Source organism: Hemitrygon akajei, chromosome 11 (genome assembly GCF_048418815.1).
Source record: "Hemitrygon akajei chromosome 11, sHemAka1.3, whole genome shotgun sequence".
Classification (NCBI taxonomy): domain Eukaryota; kingdom Metazoa; phylum Chordata; class Chondrichthyes; order Myliobatiformes; family Dasyatidae; genus Hemitrygon; species Hemitrygon akajei.
The window spans coordinates 6829291-6843625 of NC_133134.1; the positions used below are offsets into that span (position 1 = coordinate 6829291).

A 14335-nucleotide genomic window follows, 5' to 3' on the forward strand; every position below is an offset into this window, starting at 1 on the left:
ACTAATTAAAAATAAACTTAGAGGTTAAAGTATGGATATAAGATAAGTGCATAATTCCATGACTATCAGCATGTATTTACAATTTAAACAGAATAGTAAAAATTGTTTTAAAATGTTTACACTGCAGTGACTGACGTAATGGAATGGGGTTGGGGAGTGGTTGATCAGGTTAACTGCCTGGGAGAAGAAACTTTTAAGATGATGTGAAGCTTTTGTTGTAATAGTCCTGTAGTGCTTTCTAGAATGGAGTTTTTGGAAAAGTGAGTTTACACATTTAATAACTTTATGTGCTATAACAGTGATTTTCTTCTCTGTGATGCACTGAAGGATCACAGGTTTTGTGTCTCGTAGCGACCATGGAGTTGGTAGGAGTACAACAGACCGACAGTTTTTCTTCATCAATCAGCGACCATGTGATCCAGTAAAGGTAACAGCAGCGAATGATAAATTGTTAAATTGAAGTAACTAACAACAGTGCTGTCTGCATGCACGCCGTCACAATGACTACAGTCGACTCAATCTTCCTGTTGGTCCTGTACAATTTAGCTGTTTGAATAACAATGACCATAAACAGTATTAGTTGCATCCGCTCCTTGGTTAGATTTTCAAGAAAAAAAATAGAGATTAACCCACACAAATACTCAGCAGGTCAGGCAGCATGGATGGAGGGGAATAACCAGTCAATGCTTTGTGCCATTGCCCTTCATCAGGACTGGAACGGAAGAGGTAAGAGGCCAGAATAAGAAGGTGGGGGAGAGGGGAAGGGATACAAGCTAGCAAGTGACAGGTGTGACCAGGTGAGGGGAAAGATGTGTGGGTGGGGAAGGGGGAATGAAGTGAGAAGTGGGTGGTCTAAAACACAAGAGACTCTGAAGATGCTGGAAATTCAAAATGCTAGAACTTAGCAGATCAGCAGCATCTATGTCCCAATAAAGGGTCTTGGCTTGAAACAGTGATTTTGTTCCTCTCCACTGATGCTGGGAGAGAAGCAGTGGAAGAATTAAAGGCCTGAAGAAGAAGGAGGAGAGGGTGGACCATGGAGAAAGGGAAGGAGGAATGGAAACAAAGAGAGGTGATGGACAGGTGAGGAGAAGAGAAGGGGGTAAGGATACTGACATTTCAGGTTGAGACATTTCATCAGCACTGGCCAGTCCAGCTGAAGGGTCTCAACCCAAGGTATCAACTGTCCAGTTCCCTTCATAGACGCTGCCTGACTTGCTGGGTTCCTCCAGCTCATTTGTGTGTTGCCCTGTTTGCTCTGCCTCCCATCCCCCAGATGAAAATAAGAAATTGTTCAACTGATACATAAAATCATTATATATCATTGTTTTTCTCCTGACAATTTACAGAATTATTTTTCCTTTCAGGTTTCAAAACTCATAAACGAAGTATATCACATGTATAACAGGCATCAGTATCCATTTGTTGTCCTGAATGTCTGTGTGGGTTCTGGTAAGTGACTAAAGTATATTTAAGAATTTTTCCCAAATATACAAAGATGAGAAAGTAAGGAGGTATTTATTCTTTATTGAGAAAGTAAGGAGGCATGGGTTCCAAGAGGACACTGCTTTGTGGATCCAGAACTGGCTTGCCCACAGAAGGCAAAGTGTGGCTGTAGACGGGTCATATGGAGGCTGGTCACCAGTGGTGTGCCTCAGGGATCTGTTCTGTGACCCCCTTCTCTTCGTGATTTTTTAAATGACCTGGATGAGGAAGTGGAGGAATGGGTTAGTAAATTTGCTGATGACACAAAGGTTGGGGGTGTTGTGGATAGTATGGAGGTTACAGCGAGACATTGATAGGATGCAAAACTGGGCTGAGAAGTGGCAGATGGAGTTCAACCCAGATAAGTGTGAGGTGGTTAATTTTATTAGGTTAAATATGATGGCAGAATATAGTATTAATGGTAAGACTCTTGGTAGTGTGGAGGATCAGAGGGATCTTGGGGTCCGAGTCCATAGGACACTCAAAGCTGCTGTGCAGGTTAACTCTGTGGTTAAGAAGGCATATGATGTATTGGCCTTTATCAACAGTGGGATTGAGTTTAAGAGCCAAGAGGTAATTTTACAGCTATATAGGACCCAGGTCAGACCCCACTTGGAGTACTGTGCTCAGTTCTGGCCACCTCACTACAGGAAGGATGTGGAAACTATAGAAAGGGTACAGAGGAGATGTACAAGGATGTTGCCTGGATTGGGGAGTGTGCTTTACAAGGGTAGGTTGAGTGAACTTGGCCTTTTCTCCTTGGAGTGACGGAGGATGAGAGGTGACCGGATAGAGGTGTTTAAGTTGATGAGAGGTATTGTTCATGTGGATAGTCAGAGGCTTTTTCCCAGGGCTGAAATGGCTATAATGAGAGGACACAGCTTTAAGGTGCTTGGAAGTAGGCACAGAGGAGATGTCAGGGGTAAGTTTTTTTACACAGGGAGTGGTGAGTGTGTGGAATGGGCTGCCGGCGATTGTGGTGGAGGTGGATACGATAGGGTCTTTTAAGAAACTCCTGGATAGGTACCTGGAGCTTAGAAAAATAGAGGGCTATGGGTAACCCTAGGTAGTTTCTAAGTAAGTACATGTTTGGCACAGCATTTTGGGCCGAAGGGCCTGTATTGTGCTGTAATTTTTCTATGTTTCTATGAGAACTTTGGATGAAAGATATGGGAACTGATTTTCATTTATTTTAAATTGGGAGGAACAAATAACTTGTGGATTAATAGGAGTTCTGGACTTACTTTCGATTCAGATTGTTTATTGTCATTCTTCAGTACATACATGAGTGTAGAGGAGAACTAAATTATTGTTACTCAGGGTCTGATGTAGCGTAGAAAACACAATAAGACCATAAGATATAGGAGCAGAATTAGGCCATTTGGCTCATCGAGTTAACTCAGCCATTTCATCATTACTGATCCATTTCCCTCTCAACCCCAGTCTCCTGCCTTCTCCCCGTATCCCTTCATGCCCTGACCAATCAAGAATTTAACAACTTCTGACTTAAATATACCCAATGACTTGGCCTCCACAGACATCTGTAGCAATGAATTCCACAGATTCACCACCCTCTGGCTAAAGAAATCCCTCTACAGCTCTGTTGGAAAATGATGCTCCTCTATTCTGAGGCTGTGTCCTCTGGTCTTAGACTCCCACTTCTTTTTTATAACCATAAAGAACACAATAAATAAAAAAGCGTTCCTATAAAATATGATGTACAAGTGTACAAGTAACTGTTGTATACATAGATTGATTATATGTACATCCAGTGACATTTAGGTGATGTGTATATAGTGGTCATGGGGTTGTGGTGGGGTGAGTTAATGGGTGGAGGTGTTGATCAGCCTGACGGATTGAGGGATGTAACTGTTTTTGAGTCTGATGGTCCTGGTGTGGATGCAGTGTAGTCTCCTCCGTGATGGGTGTGGGACAAACTACATGGGCGGGGGGGGGGGGGAAATGGGGGAATATTTATTGATATTACTGGTCTTTTTCCGCCGCCTTTCTATAAATATAACCAAGCTACTGACATGATGAAGGAAGCCCTGAATCCACCAAAGATAAAGGACTTTCATTGCTGCCCTAAATGCCAGCAGCGTAATGACAGTAAAATAGAATTCTATAAATATGCCTTTGATGTTGGTTGGGCAGTTTTGACTACCCATTGTAGAGCCCTCCATTCTCTGCAGTGCAGTTTCCATACCACATGGTGATGCAGAATGTTAAGGTGCTTTCCACTGTGCATCTGTATAAGGAATTGCACATTGGTGTTCATCGACCAATGATTTATCAACTAAAGAACACTGTATCCACACTGAAAATGGTGTTATTCATTAAGATATGTTTTACTATTTCTAGAGTGTGTTGATGTCAATGTCACACCAGACAAAAGACAAATTCTTCTTCAGGATGAAAAGCTCCTTCTCGCAATCCTGAAAACGTCTCTTACTCAGATGTACAATTCTGATGCGAACAAGCTTAATGTTAATCAGAAATTTCATCAGAACGCAGGTAAAAATTACAATGTTCGTTAATTGTGTGGTTTTTAAAAAAAAACTAATTGCTACTATGAAAACTTGAGATGGAATAATACAAGTAAAATTACTATTGTAATAGGGCTGGTACAGTAGTGTAGTGGCTATGTCAATGCTTTACAGTGCCAGGGAGCCAGGTTCGATTTCCGCCGCTGTCTTTAAGGAGTTTGTACATTCTCCCCATGACTGGGTGGGCTTTCTCTGCATGCTCCGGTTTCCTCCCACATTCCAGTGAACTACAAGCGGGTTAGTAGGTTAATTGGTCACATGGGTGTGATTGGGCAGTGTGGGCTTGTTGGGTCAGAAGGCCAGTTACCGTGCTGTATCTCTAAATAAATTTGAGAGTAGGTTACAATTGTGAACAGCACTGAGGTATTGATTGCCTTATTGATAATTGGTTTGTTATTGTCGTGTGTACTGAGATACAGTGAGAAGCTTATGTTCAGATTCATTCATGTACAATGAAACATACAGTGAAATGTGTTGTTTATGTTAACAACCAACACAATCTAAGTGTCACATACATTCTCGCACCTACATAACATGCCCCCAATGTTCAACAGAGCAACACCGAACCCAACAACTAGGTGTATGTTTGCATGCCATCCAGACAAATCATTCCATGCATAAGTACAGTGAGGTGGTAGAAAGCAATGAAGAACGTGGTGTTAAAGTTACAGATAAAGTGTAGGCAAGTGAAGTGCAAGGACCACGATGAGGTAGACTGAGAGATCAAGGGTATCGTACAAGAGGTCTGATAACAACGGGGTGGAAGCAGTCCTTGGGTCATGATGGTATGTGTTCTGAAGCCTTTGTATCTTCTGCCTGACAGGAGGGAAAGAAGGGAGAGTGGCCAGGATAGGAGGGGTCTTTGATTATGTTGACTGCTTTACTGATGCAGCAGGAAGTGTAGACTGGGTTTATAAAATTCTAAGACATAGGAGCAGTCTGCTCCACTATTCAAAGTTCAAAGTAAATGTTATTATCAAAGAACATGTATGTCACCATATACGACCCTGAGGTTCATTTTCCTGCGGGCATACTCAGCAAATCTATAGAATAGTAACTATAACAGGATCAATGAAAGATCAACCAGAGTGCAGAAGACAACAAACTGTGCAAATGCAAATATAAATAAATAGCAATAAATAACTAGAACATAAGATAAAGAGTCCTTAAAGTGAGATCGTTCAATTGTGGGAATGTATGGACAAGAGGATATAGTTATCCCCTTTGTTCAAGAGCGTGTAGTTACTGTTCTTGAACCTAGTTGTGCAAGACCTGAGGCTCTTGTACAGTTGGCCCTCCTTATCTGCGGATTCAATCAACCGCGGATCAGGAAAACCCGGAAGTTCTCTCTCTAGCACTCGTTGCTTGAGCATGTACAGACTATTTTTTTCTTGTCATTATTCCCTAAACAATATAGTATAACAAATATTACATAGCATTTACATTGTATTGGGTATTATAAGTAATCTAGAAATGACTTAAAAGTACAGGCAGTCCCCGGGTTATGAATGAGTTCCATTCCTGAGTCTGTCTTTAAGTCGGATTTGAAGTCGGAACAGGTACATCCGATATTATTTAGTGTCAGTTAGCCAAAAGTTTTTCTTAGTCTATAGTACATATTTTACCTTTCTATGCATATAAAACACTTAAGAAGCATATGTATTTCAATAATTTAACCACTGTGTTGCTTATTAATAATTGTAGCTTTCATCGGGGCAGGGCCTTTCACATTCTCCATTAAAATTGTTCCGATCGCTTTATTACTTCCACCTTATTTTCAATCACGATCGTGATTATTTTCGTGAACAGAAGAACTGCGGATTCAGAGCTGCGCCACCAGGTCCTAATGTCCACCGCTCGGAGACATGTTAAATAAGGGACTTGAGCATCCGCGAATTTTGGTATCCACAGGGGGTCCCGGAACCAGTCCCCCGCAGATAAGGAGGGCCGACTGTACCTTCCACCTGATGGCAGCAGTAAGAAAAGAGCATGGCCTGGGTGGTGAGGATCTCTGATGATGGATAATTCAATGACAAGATGGTGCCGGCGATCACTGGCGATTTTCTGTGGGCTCTAGAATTGTTACCATTCAGTCAAGACTGATTTATTTTCTCTCTCAACCCCATTCTCCTGCCTACTTCCATAACAGCAAGGAACTTTGCCATAGAAATGTCAGGTAGAAACCGCAGGAATTGTGGATACAAATTGTGGAGTCAGTGGAGGGGAGGTTGTTTCCAACACTCAAATTCTTGTACATCTTGATCTGTGTATCCAAAAGGGAATTGGATGAGTACAAGTGAAAAACTTACACTGTACAGAGTGAGACAAAATATATTGCTGTACAGGGGCTAGCTGGAATAAGTGGTCTCTTTCTCTGCAGTAATAAATCTGTGTTTCATATATATGTGTAACTCTGACAACTGTTCATGAATCCTATCATAAATAATATTTTACTTCAAGATTGTGAAGGAAACATTAACTTGAAAATTAGAATTTGAAACCCTTTATTCAAACCTTCCATCTTCACAAATATGTCAATTTCAGTCACCAAAAATATTAATCATTATCCTTTGGCATGAAGCACAATAGTTTTGGCATTGAGTTTGCATCTCAGATGTCACGGACCATAAGACCATTAGACATGGGAGCAGAATTAGGCCATTTGGCCCACCAAGTCTGCACCACCATTCAATCATGGCTGAATTATTTTTCCTCTCAACTTTATTCTCCTGCCTTTTATCCTTTAATCTATGATGTCTTCAATCAAATTCAACAACTTTTAAATAGACTTTTGTAAATCTGGTAACTTATGTTGGAACCAGAAAAAAATTAATAATGCAAAATTGGTAGCATGCAAAATGTAAAAATAAATAGATGCCTAGAAAGATACCTGATACACTCTTGTCCTTCCTTGTGAAGAGAATTAGTGTTCTCAATATCAGGGTAATACAGTATCGTAGCAATTAACATAACGCTATTACAGCACCAGCAACCTGGGTTCAATTCTGCAGCTCTCTGTATGTTTGTAGGTGCTCCCTGTGACCATGCAGGTTTCCTCCAGGCGATCTGGTTTCCTCCCACATTCCAAAAGTGTATGGGTTAGTAGTTAATTGGTCACATGGGTGTAATTGGGTGGTGCGGGCTCATTGGGCTGAAAGGGCCTATTACCAAGCTGTATCTCTAATTAAAGTAAGCAACAGCAACCTTCAGGGTAAGTGGGAATGTGTAGTAAATACGACCTCGCCAGTGTGCCCAAAATTGGCTCCTTTTTAAAAAAATTGTTGAGAGACTCACCAGTGGTTGCTTTTGCCAATCTACAATTGTCTCCTTTGGATTTTATAACATAAAACATTATAGCATAGTACATCCACGTCGACCTTCTAACCTACTCTAAGATCAGTCCAAACCTTCCCTCACACACAGCCTTCCATTTTTCTCATGTACCTATCTAAGAGTCTCGTAAATGTCTCTAATGTACCTTCCTCTACTGTCACCCCTGGCAGCTCATTCCATGCACCTACCACTCTATGTGTATAAAAGAAACCTACCCCTAATATCCCACCTATAATTTCCTCCAACCACATAAAATTATGACTCCACATATTAGCCACTTCCACCCTGAAAAAAGGTCTCTGCCTGTCTACTCTATCTATGCCTCTATCAAGATACCACTCATTCTCCTTTGCTGCTGAGGGAAAGCCCTAGTTCACTGAACCTGCCCTCAAACAACATGCTCTCCAGGTCACAGTGGTTAGCGCAGAGCTTTACAGTACCAGCGACCCACTTCAATTCCTGCCACTGTCTGTAAGGTGTTTCTACGTTCTCTCCATGACTGTGTGAGTTTCCTCTGGGTCTTCCGGTTTCATCCCACTGTCCAAAGACCTACCTGTTGATAGGTTAATTGGGCATTGTAAATTGTCCCATGATTAGACCAGCATTAAACCAACAGTTGCTGGGCAGCACGGCTTGAAGGGCCAAGAAGGCCTATTTCACACTGTATCGCAATAAATAATTAAAATAAATAATAAACTTATGTCAGGTCGTTTCCAGTTTTTAGAAAACTTATTTTCTACTTCTATTTTCAGTTTCGGCAACCTATGAGAAAATTCCCCAGACTGTCATTCCAGATTCCTCCGTTGCAAATGAGCGTGGATCGGCTCCTGTGCGTTCAGAGAAGGAGAAGAATATAAGTATTGCCAGATTGCGTGAGGCATTCTCTCTACACCAGTCCTCATTCTGTAGATCTAAGTACGGTGAAAGGCAGGATTTGCCGATGCAACGGAAACTGGATTCATTTTTGATGAACCGCGTGCAGAGCAGCCCTCAGTCTGATTTCAGGACTGGACCCCGAGATGGGACGCCACCCAGAAATTGTGAGCAATTGCAGAAAGGCTGCAGAAGCTCAGAGAGTGACACAGATTCCGGAAGAGGCAATACCACGCCCTCTTCGATGGGCAGTAACACGCCTGAGGTCAGCACTTCAGCCAAATGTAGCGAGACCTCTGACAGTGCAGTGAGCTCACCCATTGTACTGCAGAGCATCCCAGAAGCTCGGAAAGGGGATGAAGAAATGAAAACTGAAGCAGCTATCTATGATGCCTTTACTCCCAACATTGCCATGTCTGCAGAGAAAGCTAATCCAATAGGAAATGGCGACCAGGTATCGGTGGATTCTCACTCGTATGCATACTTCCAGAATGCAAAACACGCTAAGTTTGAGGGTTCAGATGCTGATTTGCCTTGGGGTCTCGGACATTCCCAGAAACTGGAAGTCGATAGACCGGTGGAAATGAGTAAGAGGATTGTAAAGCTCCCTTTTTCAATGAGCCTTCTTGCCGAAAGGCTGAAAGTGATCAATATGCAGCAAGCAGAGCAGGAAGAGGCGCAGAGAAGCCGGCGATTTCGAGCCCAGATTAACCCCGGAGACAACCAAGCAGCAGAGGAGGAACTCCGGAAAGAAATCAGGTAATGATATTCGTCAGTGTTTGCGTGAATAAATCTGAAGAGATATTGCCTTTGTAAATCACCCGTGGCACTTGGTTATCTGTTTGAAAAGATTATATTATACACAGTCCAGAATACTATACACATTATAACTAAGATTCATTCTGTCGGACTAATCAAAGATTGGTTCTTTTACAAGTCTTATCAAGTATTGATACATTTGAAGACCATAGGGCATACGAGCAGAGTTAGGCCATTTGGTCCATCAAGTCTGCTCCACCTTTTGATCATGGCTGATTTATTATCCCTCTTCAACCACATTCTCCTGCCTTCACCCCATAAACTTCAATGCCCTCTCTAAACAACCTCCACTTTAAATATACGCAATGACTTGGCATCCACAGCTATCTGTGGCATGAATTCCACAGATTCACCACCCTCTGGCTGAAAGAAAAATTCCTCCTCATCCCTGTTTTAAAGTAATGCCCTTGTATTTAGAGGTTGTGCCCTCTGGTTCTAGACTCCCCCACTATTGAAAACTTCCTCTCAAAGTCCACTCTATCTAGGCCCTTCAATATTTGATAGGTGTTAATGAGATCCCCCTCATTCTTCTGAACTCCAACGAGTACCAGCTCAGAGCTATCAAACGCTTCTAAACTTACTCTCAATTCCTGAAGAATAGGAGCAAATTAATATACCGGTTGTTGAAAGTTACCAACACAGCATGATAGGGTAGTGGTTAGCACCAGCAGCCCAGGCTCAATTCCACTGCTATCTGTAAGGAGTCTGGACTTTCTCTGGGTGCTCTGGCTTCCTCCTACAGTCCAAAGACGTATGGGTTGGGAGGCTAATTGGTCTCACTGGTGTAATTGGGCAGCTGGGATTGTTGAGCCGAATGAGCCTGTTACTATGCTGTATCTCTAAATGAAATAAAAATAAATCCTTTGGGTGCAGTACATGCCTGTAGCATTGGCTGCTGCCCCCTGGAAGCTGGCATGATCCCATTGGGCCAAACAACTTATTGTGGCATCAGGGCTGCAAGATGATTCTCATTACTCTCGTCAGAGGTGGTGGTACAGGATTTCATAGTAATTTTAACATATTACACAGTCCTGCTACCACAAAACAACACACTTCAATACATATGTCAGGAACAATAAACTTAATTCTGAAGATAAAATATATATTACCTCGCATACCATTACAAATCTGTTTAGTGAGTGGAATGTTCAACATTCAAGATTGTTTAGTGTCTTTTCCAGAACACCAGTGTAAAGGAGAATGAAATGATTGGTACTCCAGATCCGATGCAGCAGAAAATGAAACACAATAATAAAAAGTCACAATATAAATAAATAACTTGTAAACATAAATTGTATGTCCATGAAGTGACACTAGGCATACAAGTGTCTTTATGTAAGGTGACTCTAACATGAAATGATAAGGAGTGGTGATTAGGAGTGCAGGGGTGGGGTAGTGGGTGGAGATGTTGATCAGCCTTACTGCTTGGGAAAAGTAATTGTAGTGTCTGGTGTTTATACAGTATATCCTTGATGGTGGGTAGGCTGGTGCCGGTGATGCGTTGGACAGTTTTGACTTCCCATTATAGACCACCACAGTGCAGTTTCCGTATCATGTAATGATGTAGCATATTAGGATGCTCTCTATTGCGCATCTGTAGAAGGACACAAGTACAGATATACATAGTCTGGCTCTCTTCAGCCTCCTCACAAAGTAGAGGTGTTGGTGAGCTCTCCTGATTGTGTGCAATGTATTCTGAGACCATGAAGCAGTTGTTCGAGATATTAATATTCTCCATTAAACTGCAGCTACAAAATATTCAGTGATCTGTTTATTCCTGTCTATAGCAAAGACATGTTTGCAACCATGGAGGTTCTTGGCCAGTTTAACCTGGGATTTATTATCACCAAGCTTGGGTCGGACCTATTCATTGTCGACCAGCATGCCACTGATGAGAAATACAACTTTGAAATGCTGCAGCAACACACCGTTCTTCAAGGTCAAAGACTGATAGCGTAAGATGATTCTTTCTTATACGTTTCTTTAAAAAAAAATTCCACTAAATGCTAGATATTTTGGAATTATTGGCCCTCAAAGGCAGTGGACAATAAGAAATTTCAATATTGAGATGATTATTAACTTTGGACCATAAGTGGGTGATGTCGTTAGGACACAAATCAGCCATAACACAACTGAATGATGGAGCAAAGGCAGGAACCAGTCCCCTTTATTTCCTGTGTTTCTTTGTCTTTGACAAGTTTACATTGAGGACCTGATATTTAATTAACTTACTTTAATCAACCCTACCAGGGCATAGGCCCTTGACAGCAGTTCACCAGATTCCTCTGTCCTAGCTTTCAAGTTGTTCCAGGTGTAGCCCATCTTGGAAGATCCTTCCTCTCCCAGGGATGATGATGCCTTTGGAGCTTGTGTTGGCGTTTCTGTAGCTCTAGGTTTTTACAGGATGGGGCTGCTACCCCAATGCCCAATCCTCCTCCTTTCACAGCCGAGCTTGGGACCATCCATGATGGAGTTGATATTGTATTTTATTAAGATGCATCTTAATTTTTTTTGTAGTTGCAACTCAAGTTGCCAGATTTGTTAAAATCTATTCTAAACCTTTTGAATTTGATTGGTAAGGGTGTTACAGGTTTCAAGAAGGCAGGAGAATGGTGTTGAGAAGGAAAATAAATCAGCCATAATTGAATGGCAGAGCTGACTGGACAGGCTTAAAGGCCTGATTCTGCTCCTACGTCTTGTAGTAGCACGTAAAAGAAGTTTGGATAGGTACATGGATGAGAAAGGATTGGAGGATATACTGTAGTCTGGGTGAGGTAGATGGATTGGAAAGTCCAGGGTGGCATGGAGGGGATGGGTCAAGGAGCCTGTTTCTTTGCTGAAGTACTCTTGATTATGCTTCAATTGATAGTGACTTGAGGGGAAAAAAATGGTGGCTATAGGGAAGAGCAGAGGAATTGGAAATGATTAGTTTGTCCTAGGAGCTGGGATAGCCTCACTGGGGTAAATGGACTCCTCCTGTGCCATAACAATTCTATTAATAACAGAATCATTTTCTATTTCCACTCTAGACCCCAAAATCTTCATTTAACAGTAGTGAACGAAACTATACTGATGGAAAATATAGACATCTTCAGAAAGAATGGGTTTGATTTTATCATAAATGAGCAAGGTTAGTGTGATCCTGTTACTTAAAACATAGGCCAGAGGTTTGTTCAAAAGTCTCTTCTTAGATTTGTTATTTTTGCAAATGCTGGTAAACTTGCTAATTTATTTTGCGTTATATGGGAGATAATCTGATTCTCTGAATGCCAGCCCCTCAAGGTGCGTGTGGCTGGTTTCATTGCAACACCTGCTTACAAACAGCTTTACTTCCTGTTTTTGGCGGTTTTCAATGCAGCACCTCCTGCAGAGAAAGTGAAGCTGGTCTCCTTGCCGATGAGCAAGAACTGGACTTTTGGTGTCCAGGATATCGAGGAGCTGATTTTCATGCTGAGCGACAGCCCTGGGGTGATGTGCCGGCCATCACGAGTCAGGCAAATGTTTGCTTCCAGAGCCTGTAGGAAATCAGTAAGTGCTCCTTAACACTTCCACTTGTAAGTACATTCTATCCAGTGCGTTGTATCCGTCTCTCTAATGCATTTGTATCCTTGTTAAACTGGACGTTCAAAGTTTAAGGTACAATGTTCAAGCTAAATTTATTATCCAAGTCCGTATATGTTTGGGTGGCAGGGTGGAGATATGTCCCTACCTAAGGAGGTGCAAGGTGCTCCTTCCCTCCACTAGCCTGAAGGTCACCCTTGGGCAAGGTGTAGCACATTATTAGGCACCCCTCCCCCCCCCCCCACCCCTGGATCAGGGTCATGTGAAGCCATGGGAGCAGGTGATGGATGGTCGTATGAGCAGCCAGTGCATATCACAAATCCTGGTAATGTGACCACTGACGCCAGGCAGACAATCTCTGAAGAGTATTGGATGGAGTTCACCCATCTTGTAAAGACACTGCCCAGAAAGCTGCAATGGCAAACCAATTCTGTAGAAAAATTTGCCAAGAACAATCATGGTCATGAAAAATAACATCACCCACGTCATACAACATAACATAATGAAAGAATGAATATCTGTGTCACCATATACAACCATGAGATTCATTTTCTTGCAGGCATTCACAATAAATACAAAGAAACACAATAGAATCAATGAAAAACCACACACAAACAAAGGTGGACAAACAATGTGCAAAAGACAACAAATTGTACAAATACAAAAAGAAAAACTAAGTTTTAAATATAGATAGGTAATTACTAAATAACAGTGAGAATATAAGTTCTAGACTCCTTGAAAGTGAGTCCATAGGTTGTGGAATCAGTTCAGTGTTGGGATGAATAAAGTTATCCACATGTTTGATGTTGCTAGCATTTTGTACGATTCTACATTACAATCAAAATAGAATATCCTTTATAACAGTTTAGTGGTGGTGTGAAAGAAGGTGGAAAACAGGGTTAATAGCAGGAATCTTAGCAGTGTAGGGGAACAGAGGGATCCACATCCATAGATCCCTCAAAGCTGCCACACATGTTGATAGAATAGTTAAGATGGCTTATGGTGTGTTGGCCCTCATTAGTATGAGGATTGACTTCAAAAGCCATGAGGTAGTATTGCAGCTCTATGAAACCCTGGTTTAACTACATTTGGAGTATTGTGTTCAGTTCTGGTTGCCTCATCATAGGAAGGATGAGGAAGCTTTAGAGAGCATGCAGAAGAGATTTAGCCAGGAAACTCCCTGGATTGTAGAGCATGTCTTATGAGGATAGGTCGAGTGAGTTAGGGCTTTTCTCTTTGGAATGAAGGAGGTTGAGAGGTGACTTGATAGAATTGTAAAGGGTGATAGGAGGCATTAATAGAGTGAACAGTCAGTGCCTTTTTCCCAGGGCAGAAATGGCTAATGCAAAAGGGTATAATTTTAGGTGTTTGGAGGAAAGTATAGCAGCATGTCAGAGGTAGTGTTTTTTTTTTACAGAGTGGTGGACGTGTGGAACACACTGCCAGGGGTGATGGTAGAAGCAGATACATTAGGGGTATTTAAGAGACTGTTAGGTACATGGATGTCATAAAAATGGAGGGTTATGTGGGAGGGAAGGGTTAGATTGATCTTAGAATAGGTTAAGAGGTATCATCATTGAGGGCCTGTACTGTTCTATATTCTGTAACTCCCGCATTCACATTCCAGTTGTTGATATGTATTAGAAACAACAAACCCTCGGCACAGTGTAGTTGAGAAAATTAAACTCCAAAGCAGGAGATAGCTGAGGCAAGATCTT

At 41.8% G+C, this 14335-nt stretch overlaps 1 protein-coding gene across 2 annotated transcripts in view; it reads left to right on the forward strand.

The window, feature by feature from the left end:
* The window catches only part of pms2 (PMS1 homolog 2, mismatch repair system component), a 39356-nt gene that overhangs the window by 23934 nt on the left and 1087 nt on the right, over window positions 1-14335 (forward strand). For both annotated transcript variants that reach the window (XM_073060161.1, XM_073060162.1), the window contains 7 exons: window positions 328-427; window positions 1368-1452; window positions 3847-3999; window positions 8117-8996; window positions 10844-11011; window positions 12086-12186; window positions 12415-12584. In XM_073060161.1, the coding sequence (XP_072916262.1) occupies window positions 328-427; window positions 1368-1452; window positions 3847-3999; window positions 8117-8996; window positions 10844-11011; window positions 12086-12186; window positions 12415-12584 (1657 nt within the window). The remainder of the gene's footprint in view (window positions 1-327; window positions 428-1367; window positions 1453-3846; window positions 4000-8116; window positions 8997-10843; window positions 11012-12085; window positions 12187-12414; window positions 12585-14335) is intronic.